Here is an 11,125-nt window from a genome sequence, read left to right on the forward strand (position 1 = left end):
TTTCACTTTTATTTGAATTATTAGTTAATTTATAATAATTGCTTACAAATTATATTATTTAAAATTTTATGAAATTATTTTAATTATGGAAATTATAAATTAATAAAACTAAAAAATGAAATTTGTTTAATGGAAATTAACAAATGAAATTGAAATGAAAGATAATAATATAATATAGAAGAGAGAGAAGAATATAAAAGAGTTTGGGAAAAAAATAGGAAAATAGTTGGAGTAAGTTGTTTTCAAAATGAGAAAGGTTGAAGATGCCCTTACTAAATGGCGTTTTACCCAAAATGAAAATTTTCAATACAAGTAACAAATCCGAATTAATTGAGTCCCAAATTAGGTAGCGCACCGAAATACCGAATAAGAGACAAAAGAAAGAAAGAGCAGAGTTTCAGTTTCCAATTCCCACAAATCTTAACGCCGTTAGTTAGTTACTGTCACCGTCATCTCATATCATCATTCCTCATAAACGGGGGAAAAAAAATATAAGCGAAGCCTAAGCTTACTTTCTTAAGCATTCATTCACCTCCATTTATGGCTTTTATGCACTTTTCTTCTTACGCACCCTTTCCTTTCATTCCCATTTTAATTTATTAACACTAATATTCTCTTTTATTTTTCTTGGGAAAATCAAAAAGAAAAAAAGAATCCACAGAGCGTATTCACACACCACCCCTTTGAGAAAAGCTCTACACAGTTTCGTTAACACAGATTTGTCATTTGTGTTGAAACCCCACCTCTACAGTGAAAACCCAATTAGGGTTTTCTGAAATAAAGTTCATTTATTGAGACAGCACAGTAAAGTGTAATTTAGTTACATCATTTTATTAGTTTTTATATGATTTATTGATGGTAATGGTAATAGTATGAGAAAAAAAGGTAATAGAAGATCAAAAGTTAGTATCTTTACAAATGGGGGTGGCCAAAGTGTGGAGATATAGTGTCATTTTCAAGATTTGGCCGTCGGGGCCGTCGTTGGGGGCGGCGGCGCCATCGCGTCGGCCGATCTCATGGACAGCTATTTGTGGGTTTATGCTTTTTGCTTTGGGGTTGATTTCACTCTTCACTGGACACGTGGCATCTAATCTTGAATGGTACTCTCAGCGACTCGTCAAACGGGCCTGGTTTTATAAGCTGGTAATGTAACAAAAATGTTAAATTTTCACCCTTTTGTTTGTTGTGGCAACATTATGCTTCAGTGTAATTTTTGATGAAAAGGGTCTGAAAAAAAGGAAAAAAGAAAATTGAGGAAATGGGGAATGTTCCATTTAGCTAAATGAGTATGAGCTACAATTGATATATTTGATAATGCAGTCTTCAAAATTTTGATCTTTTTCAACCCTTACTCCCACATATAGCTAGAATGTGGAAAATAAGTGCTGATGTCCGGCCTCTTTCAATGTATGTGTTAGTGTTCTTGTTAAGGGAGGTGGGAGCTCTTCTATCTTTTGAGAAACCCTGCACAAGTTGGCCTACTATTTATTTATTTATTTATTTATTTTATAATGGTGGTGTTCGGTTAGCTTGGGCACACCTCGGCTATTCCACCGTTTGCTTTCTACCTCCCACCAGCAAAGACACCGAGTGACTCTGTCCACCAAAGCTTAGGTAACGGGAAGAAATCACACATTGTTTTCTTTTTTGCCCCAATTGGAATTTGAACCTGAGACCTCATGGGTCTCCTCACTTTATTGACCGCTATCCAACATCCTTAGGTGCTAGTTGACCTATTATCTCTTAGAAATACACACGGACTCATTGAAGAAAATAACACAATGGAAAAAAAAAGATCTGCTTTGGGGACACCTGCAAGTTAGGATTAAATCTTAGTAACGCTGTTAGATTTGCAGTACTTAATAAAAGAAAATGTCAATACACTTAAAATGCTATATTACCCTTATTTTTTGGTTTGTTAGAGATTTGTATGTTGGTAGGAAACTACTAGCGTTAGAACGCTCTCCTAATTTGGCTCTTTTTTTTTCGCTCGAAGACCCCCTAATTAGCATTAACACTTAAATTATTTAGTATCAACAGAGTGGTCCAAATGCTACAGAATGCATATTGAGGATTCTAGCCCCTTTCATTAGCCTGGGATTGAGGCATATAGTTGTAGTAGAAGAATTAGATGGGATGTGTCTTCATGTGGAAATGAACTCTCATAGATATTAAAGAGAGAAATCTTCATTTCTTGTGCTAGATCTTTGTAGAGGAGTCATCGAAAGATTTTCTTCTTTTAGATAAAAAATACTGCAATCTCTCTATCCTCATAAGGTAGGGGTAAGGTCTGCGTACGCATTACCTTTCCCAGACCCCACAGTGCGGGTTAATACTGGGTATGTTGCTGTTGTTGTTGTTGTAGATAAAAAATACTGCAGAAGTTTGCCATTGCCGGTAATCTGACCCAAACTTTAATTGGAAAAGCAAATGTTTGTGGCTATGACACTAACATGCATGCCAGCGAAGGCTAAGTTATTGCGTTGTGTCTAGGTATATTTGAGCATCACATTTTGGTTCTATGACATGTTTCAGGATGGAGGTCATCGTGCACAAATTGACATTTGGAAATCAAGATATTCAAGTTCTTACTATGGATGCAGTGAGAGAGGCCTTCATTTTGCTTGTAAGTTTATTAGTGCTTTTACATGGTATCCTTGCCTACTTTTAAAGGTACATAGTGTTTTTCTCCAGAAGTCTAAAGGTATGTAATATTATATCAATTATGTTCCTTTTGTTATTGGCTTGAGTTAACTTGACACTATAATGTTTCCAAAATGAAACGTAGCTGCTGTGCATGAGCGGTCTTCAAATGGATATCTGCTTATTGCAACTAGTGGAGGTCTCAACCAGCAAAGAACTGGTGTAAGTATATTTTACTTGACTTTACATTTATTGATTCACTTATCTTTGGGGCCTCTGTGATATTCTTGTTTTAATCATTTTAATTCCACACAATGATCTGAAATTTGAAATGTGTATCTTGCTTATCAGATAACTGATGCTGTAGTTGTTGCACGGATACTCAATGCCACTTTAGTTGTACCTGAATTGGATCATCATTCATTTTGGAAGGATGACAGGTTTGTCTGCTTCTTTTAGTTTATTGGTAGAGAATGTGTTTTTCTTAACGTCATGGTATATTAAGCAAGTGTGTGATTTTTTCTTACTGAGGCTTGTTTACTTGCAGTGATTTTGTCAACATTTTTGATGTTGGTTGGTTCATCTCTTACCTTGCAAAAGATGTCACAATTGTTAAAAGGGTTCCAGAGAAGGTCATGACGTCAATGGAAAAACCCCCATATACCATGCGAGTTCCTAGAAAATCGGAGCCTGAATATTATTTAGAGCAAGTATTGCCTATACTCTTAAGAAGACGGGTAAGTGAACACACAAAATAACGTACTAAGCTAGCTGTTATTTTCTTGTTAGAGCTGATGATTCCAAGAAATAGTAATGCACTTTAGGATATGTTGTGTCATTTGCTTCCTGACCTCCTATTAAGTGAGCACTATGTCGAGTTGCAAGAGCCAAAGATGCACTTCGAATAAGATCTAAATCTCTCTCTGTTTTCCTGATATTAGCTTAGGCCATTGTCTGACCTAACCATTCTCAATTTCAGACATGGCTAAACTTGTTTGCAAGTCAGTCAGTTCTTTTGCAATAAATTTATCATTTTTGCATTTATTTTTGGGCCTAGCCGTATAATAGCAGGCTTGGAATTTATTAAAGATAATGAATGGCATGGTCAGACACTCTGGCTATTTATTGTCTTTTGTTTCATAAATATCTATTCAGCGTTAAGGCTTTTGTTAAAGTCATTTCGTTAACTTGATCATGACATCTGTAGTAGGTTGTGTGTAAAGGATAATAAATCATATTGCTCGGTAAATGGGGAAGTAGAGTTAGTCGAGGTGTGTGCGAACTGGCCTGTACATCACGATTATTGGAAAAAAGAGAGTAATAAATTGAGCTACTAAGGGGTCGTTTGGTCTGTGAGCAAGTTATATTGGGATTATAATATGGGGATTATAATGCAGGGATTAAATATTGACTGGATTATTTAGTGGATATACTTTTGTCCGTAGATGTTTGATGTAATATACGGGTATACTATAAAACATGTGTTTAGTTTTACACTAGATAACTTTTATTTTCAGTTTTAACTTTAGCTTTCTTAAAGGACTTCAGAAAAGAACTTTGGAGAAGGGCAAATATGTCATTTTGTTGGTTTATCCTAGGATTAGTAATCACGGGATTGTTATCCCGCATAGAGTGGCATAAAAATAAAACCATAATTGTGGTATAAACCGTCCCGGGATTGCTTATACCAGAATCAAAAGCTCAGTCAAATGCGGGATAAAATAATCCCACATTTTATCCCGGGTGTATCCGTTTAACCAAATGACTCCTAAGATGCTTGTAATTTCTGTGTTAATTAATTTAACAGATATTTTTAGCAGCTGATCAATTTTTCTCTAAGTGAGTTAGTCATATCTATCTATGTTTTCCTAAAAAGTATCATTCTTGGAAGGTTGTCTACCTAGCCAATTAGATAACAAACTAGGTATGCCTACTATTTTAGTATGTTCTTCAAATTGAGCTTTCATTTTTTTCCCTTGTCCATCAATTTCACCTAAGCTGGTCAAGTCTTATTAAAGTAAAAACAAAATTCTAGAAAGTGCATGATTATGTTTCCATTTTATTGATGTTTGGGCTCCGAATTGCATGCAGGTTCTTCAGTTGACAAAGTTTGATTATCGACTTGCTAATGACCTCGACGAAGAGCTACAAAGATTGCGTTGCCGTGTGAATTATCATGCCTTAAGATTCACAAAACCCATAAGAAATCTTGGTCAGAAAGTTGTGTTGCGCATGCGAAAGATGGCAAACCGTTTCATTGCAGTTCACTTGAGGTTAGTTTGACTTAGTGCATTAAACAGTTAAACCTTCTGATTCTTTGAGCTTAAATTTTTTCCTTGCAATTTAAGAAAGCAATGTTAGTGAAAGTAAAACTGAGAACTGAAGTTGCAACTATTTAGGTCTCTTAAGTTTAGCATGATCTTTTTTGACATGTATATATCTAATTTTTAATGGAGATATTCACACGCACTTCTCTTCAAGTTTGCTGTGCTGTAGGGAGGGATCTAGTATTCAATTTAGTGGTTAGGACTTAGTAGTTCTCTCTCAGTGGCATAATAATGAAGACAACAAAAAAAGTCACTTATCTAGAAAAAGATAAAATGAATTAGAACCGGCTATAAATCCATGTTCCCTTTTGGTAAGAAGGGACCTGTATTTTGACCTTCATTCTTGGTCGTACTTGAGTGTCTGCTTTCACTAATTGGCAATTGCTTAGAAATTAGTAGAAAATTGTGGCATAAGTTTTCAACTTAGACAGGATGAAGCTTTAGAATCTTACTGATGCCATTTAATACTTATGTTCCATCAATATTGACCCCCCTTCGACTTTTTGATTTCTACTGGTCGTTCATCTGTGCTGTGCTTGATTATTTGTTTTAGGTTTGAACCTGATATGTTGGCATTCTCTGGCTGCTACTATGGTGGGGGTGACAAGGAAAGATATGAATTGGGTGAGATAAGAAAACGATGGGCTACTTTACCTGTAAGATCTCTATCACTAAAGAATTTCGCTTCTGCCTGTTATTACACGCCAATTTAGGTGATATCACTTCTGTGCTATCAGGTGTCTAGTGCATATTAGGGTGGATTTGTAGAGCTGTAATTTAATTGCAAGCTTGTGAACTCCTACTTCCTTGCTAGCAGCCTCTTCATTATTCTTCTCGAGCATTGTCTCTGCTTTGCGATTTTAGGATTTCGAAATGCTATTTCTTTTGGAGTTTAGCCTGAATACATAAAGCATAGGAGTAATATTTAACGAAGCAATGCGATTGAGTCACAGGGAATTCTTCATTCTTGCATTTTCAGAGTAATTTCCACAACAAGAAAGGTAAGTTTGGTGATATACTGAAGCAGAAACTCCAATAAAAATTTCTGTACATTTTGTTGGTTCAGGAGTTGAGCCCCGATGAAGAGCGAACACGAGGGAAATGCCCACTAACACCTCATGAAGTCGGGCTTATGCTGCGGGCTCTTGGCTTCAAAAATGACACGTACCTTTATGTTGCATCTGGTGAAATATATGGTGGAGAGAAGACTCTGCAGCCTCTAAGAGAGCTTTTTCCAAACTTTTATACCAAAGAGATGCTTGCCAGTGAAGAACTTCAACCATTTCTCCCCTACTCTTCTCGACTTGCTGCAATTGACTACATTGTATGTGATGAAAGTGATGTCTTTGTCACTAACAACAATGGGAACATGGCAAAGATCCTCGCCGGTAGAAGGTAGGGGGATTACTGTCCTTTTTTATGCTTATTTTTATTGATCTGTTCATTAGCAACGTAGCATGGTAGGGATTACTGTCCTTTTGATAACATTGTTTTGTTGTTCATATCAAAGGAGATACATGGGGCATAGGAGGACGATCAGACCAAATGCCAAAAGGCTCAGTGCTTTGTTCATGGCACGAGATAAGATGGATTGGGCCACATTCTCTAGAAAAGTCAAATCATGCCAAAGAGGTTTCATGGGAGATCCAGAGGAAATGAGACCAGGCCGTGGAGAGTTCCATGAATTTCCATCGTCGTGTATCTGTAAGAAACCATACAATTATTCTAATGTATTAAGCAAAGAGAACAAGGATCAGTTTTCGAGAAGGAATCCAACTGTCGTGGATTCAAGATATAGGTACCTATCCAATAGCAGTAACCTGGATGAGAAAAGCTTACAGAAATTTAGAAAAGGGAGATTGAGGGAAGGGCATGGATCTCTAATAGAAGAGATTGACCCTGATAATCCTTTATCTGACTAAATAAATACCATGATTAGGTTATCAGTTTTGCTAGCATTGTTATGGTTATCTTGTCCTCTCCAACATGCTGCGTTTTTTCACTTGGTATGACTTCAGGAAGCTGGAGTCTCAGTGCTCGGTAGCATCTTCAATGCTCAATTTTTCCGATCTTGCTGCTTTTGTATAGCAAGTCGTGTAACTTCTGGTGGTCTGCTAATTGTTCATATATGTTCTGTAAGATAGGACTGTAGGCAGAGTGATGCCTTATGTTGCCTGGTTGAAGATATATATTCTGCAGTTTTTTCACTATGTTTCATTTGTTTGATGTGTATCCAATTAGGACAGTTTGGTTCATCAAAAGCAGACTTGAAGACCACGGGGCTTCCTCACATTCTGCCTTGCCTTTCCCATTGGTGACGTCCAATCCTACGCCTCCAAAGGAAGCGTAGCACAGTCGTTAGCAATAATAAATCCAACAAAGGTTGGGGTTGAATTCCACCAAGAGTAGGTGTGTGTTAGATTGTCCAAATGCGTGCAAACTCGATGATTCTTAATGTAATCTTCAAACAAAAAGTGGTTCAATTAATTCTAAAGTTACTTCTAAAATTTAACTAAGGAATTCTGTCAAACACGTAGAGTGCAAATAAGATATAGTTGTAACAAATAAGAGAAATGTGCTAGGATTGCTTCCCTTTCGTGTAGGCTATGCTTTTGGATATACAGATGTTCGATTCTAGTTAATTAGATATGTGTTATAACTTCAATTTTTATTCTACCAACTTAATGTTGTCACGACCCAGACCGATGGGACGTGACGGGTGCTCGAGTCCTACATGTTAAACACCCCTAAGCATGTGTCTAAGATATAAACCTGAATAACATCTGCTGAATTACGAGAATAATATACATGAAGGAAACCTGCCCAAAAGGCATACATACATATACGTGCAACATACGTAGGGCGAGCCGACAAGGCTACTATAGACAACTATATACCTCAAAACCGGAAGCCGGCAAGGCCACATACTATCCAACTAGGCATACCGTCTACAGACCTCTAATAGAAATATAACTATACAAAGACGGGACTGAGCCACGTCATATCTCTATATATATACAAACATATCGTACCAAAATCAAAAGCAGCTCCAGATCAAGTGGAGCACGCCAACTCTCGCTGATCAGGGATCCTAAGAAGGGGGACCGTCAACCACCTACCTGCACCTGCGGGCATGAAACACATGCCCCGTGAAATAGGGCGTCAGTATGAAAAATGTACTGAGTTTGTAAGGCATAAAAATCTGTACATAAAAGGCATAGATGAAACATGGAATAAAGAAATCCATCTGTAAATGTGAATAACTTTGTAAATACTGAAACATTTATAGTGTTATGCACGTGTATATAAATGTCGTGTCATACATGGGTATAGGTGTACATAACATCATCACGCCACTGAGGGCATCCCACCATATCGTCTCGGCCACTGTGGGCAATATCATCAACATATACCAACTGATAAAGGTGGTGGTGCATATATAATGCCGTAACCTTTTTCACATATCCCACATACATATAATATACATATATACGCATATATTATGTCATCTGGTCATGGGTTAATGTAAATGAATGCAATGCATGAAAAGTACGTCAATAAAATTTTTTCGGAGTGTCATCCTTAAATGAAGTTTAATTGAACTTCAACATAGAATAGTTATATGAAATGAAACTTCAATTTTTGCAGTAATACATTGTTATAGACATAATATGAAAAGAGTACATTATATTGCTAGTAATAGGCCTAATATTCTCATGCTACAGGTTATTATAAACAAGACATCTAGCATTAAATTTATAACCGCAATTCTGCTGGATCGTAAATCCTCTAGTAAGCTATAAACATCAATACGCCTTTCGGACAAACATTATCAAATACATATTGTTCCAGGACTCATGAACAGAAGATAATAATAGTTCACATGGGGAAATCAAGAATATAGACATCCCTAGTATTTCTATGAATAGAGTAATTTATGGAAACCGTGTGTTTGCTCGTTCGTTCTGTATAATTTGGATCATGCCAAAAAGAAAGAAGGGATAGCCTTAACATACCTAGAGTAGGGAAAACTCCGTATAATATTCTTGACGAAGATTGCACCGTACTCTTTTAGAACCACAAAATTCGGATGGAATTAAGCTTATGCTTCTTTTTTTTGAAGTATTGAACGAAATGAAGCTAAGAAATGGAGCTTTTGTTGAAAGCTTGAAGATGGTTACTGTTTCCATGGAGACTAACGTTTCTGTTGATTCCAATATGACAACATCTTTTGTCTTTGTAAAGTTTCTTAAGTTCTAATGGTAAGATGTTATATTAATCATAATAATGTATCCCTTTTTTAGCCACCAATTACCACCTAGTCATGGATTTAGCAAGAGTCATACCTTCACTTTGTGGCCTACTGCCACGTTTTTTGAGGAGGTGTAATTTATAAATTTTTATCCACTTATTAGTTAACTGGTTAATGTTCCGTTATACGGTTATTAATCAATTACCTGCATAATTTAAAAATTACCATAAATTACTTAAAATTCTACTTATTTTTAATATACTTTATACATTATACTTCCATGATTATACGGTACCTTGCATGGTACTAGTTGTCATATGATACCGTGCATGGTACTAGTCCATAATAACGACAATGGCCTCACACGACCAATGACAATAACTAACACAAGAATCCGTACACGTACTTTAAGGTTATGACGTCTTAGTCGGACCTTTTTCTAGAAGAGGAAATAAGTACAGATATCTAGACTTTATGTCTTCCTCGGTCTCCCAAGTCATTTCTTCTACTTTGTTGTTTCTCCAAAATACTTTCACGGAGGCTACCTCCTTATTCCGTAGCTTGCGGATTCGTCGGTCTAGGATGACAACCGGAATTTTCTCATATGACAAGTCCTTTGTAATCTGTACATCATCCGTGGGCACCACTTAGGTAGGATCGCCAATGCACTTTCGTAACATAGATACGTGAAAAACCGGATGGACAGACTCCAATTCCGAGGGCAATTCTAACTCATAAGCTACTTGGCCAATGATCACTGCCGACTCGACACTACTCTATGGTAGGAAGAGCGGATCACAATATCTTTTACCCGAATAGAGGTCCGGGATCGAATTTCCACAAGGAGCTAGTAGTGGAGTTGTATTTTCTGTCTAGCATAGAGTTGTGGTTGTGCTTCTAATGTCAATTCAATCATCTTTTGAGTTTTTGTATTTATAACTACTATTATAAAACTACGGATTAAAGCTAGATTATGCTAGGAGAATATCACTAAGTTGTAATTAATGAAGGAAGAGCACTAGGGTTGTGGCATTACCTTGGTGGCTAATTGACGGGTAGATGTTACTTAGGTTCGATTGACTTGTTTGGGGGTTATGCTATAATTGTTGCACAATTTTTTACCCACTGTCACACCTCTCGGTATAGAGAATGATTTTACCCAATTGACTCTCTCGAGACCAATTGGGTTTGCAAATTAGACCAAGCAACTAGGGTTCAAGTAGGGTGATTACTCTCTCGAGATTTAACCCGTTAATTGGGACTATCATTTCCCATGAGTCCATCCCAGTTCCTTGTTGGGTCAATTTTGAGGTCATAAACTCTCTTTCTCAAGAAGAGTTAAACCCACAAAGCTTGAATCAGTATTTGCAACCACAAATTCTAAATTAAATCATAAAATCAACCCAAAAAACAAACACCCATAATCAATCTAACCCTAGATGGCAACACCCATCAATTATCCACACTAGGGTTGAGCCTCAACCCTAGCTAATGGGTTTAGCTACACATAATTAAAGAAGAAACTAAAGAAATAGATGAAGAACTACACATATTAATTAATTATTAAGAAGAAACTACAATAATCTATTGTTAATGGGAAGCAAATATGCCAAAAATGGCTACAACACCAAGCGTAGCTATTCTCCTATTCTCAGATCTGACCTCCTCTCTAAAAAATAGTAAAATGTTCTATTTATACTAGGCTGGAAAAACTGGACAAAAATACCCCTGTGGGGTCAGTGCGGGCCGCACAAAATGGACCGCGGCCGCACAAAACGGACCGCGGCCGCACTGGCTCTTGGGTTTCAGTTATTTGATGACTTGAACTGGGGGATGCGGACCGCGTGGGAGTGTACCGCGTCCGCAAAGGCAACTGGTGCGGTCTGCGCATACGTGACCGCGG

At 37.1% G+C, this 11,125-nt stretch overlaps 1 protein-coding gene and 1 long non-coding RNA gene across 2 annotated transcripts; one reads left to right on the plus strand and one right to left on the minus strand.

The window, feature by feature from the left end:
- Positions 1-398: 398 nt before the first annotated feature.
- Positions 399-7,177, plus strand: LOC107800832 (O-fucosyltransferase 29). The gene is made up of 9 exons (XM_016624073.2): positions 399-1,143; positions 2,536-2,626; positions 2,789-2,865; positions 2,995-3,083; positions 3,191-3,380; positions 4,735-4,916; positions 5,524-5,626; positions 6,037-6,365; positions 6,481-7,177. The coding sequence occupies exons 1-9, from the start codon at positions 919-921 to the stop codon at positions 6,890-6,892; spliced, it is 1,698 nt and encodes a 565-aa protein (XP_016479559.2). The 5' UTR covers positions 399-918; the 3' UTR covers positions 6,893-7,177.
- Positions 7,178-7,752: 575 nt separating this feature from the next.
- On the minus strand, positions 7,753-9,216 carry LOC142179595 (uncharacterized). Its single transcript, XR_012708145.1, has 2 exons — positions 8,987-9,216; positions 7,753-8,095 (listed from the first exon to the last, which is right to left on the minus strand). It is a non-coding gene; the product is annotated as an uncharacterized LOC142179595 (long non-coding RNA).
- Positions 9,217-11,125: the final 1,909 nt, after the last annotated feature.

This window comes from Nicotiana tabacum, chromosome 1 (genome assembly GCF_000715075.1).
Source record: "Nicotiana tabacum cultivar K326 chromosome 1, ASM71507v2, whole genome shotgun sequence".
Taxonomy (NCBI): domain Eukaryota; kingdom Viridiplantae; phylum Streptophyta; class Magnoliopsida; order Solanales; family Solanaceae; genus Nicotiana; species Nicotiana tabacum.

Excerpts from the sequence above, each read along its gene's own strand:
- LOC107800832 (XM_016624073.2), top strand. The coding sequence starts at position 919 with ATGGGGGTGGCCAAAGTGTGGAGATATAGTGTCATTTTCAAGATTTGG. Across the intron at positions 2,627-2,788 it reads GAGAGGCCTTCATTTTGCTT|CTGCTGTGCATGAGCGGTCT; the intron begins GTAAGTTTATTA and ends AATGAAACGTAG. Across the intron at positions 5,627-6,036 it reads AACGATGGGCTACTTTACCT|GAGTTGAGCCCCGATGAAGA; the intron begins GTAAGATCTCTA and ends TTGTTGGTTCAG.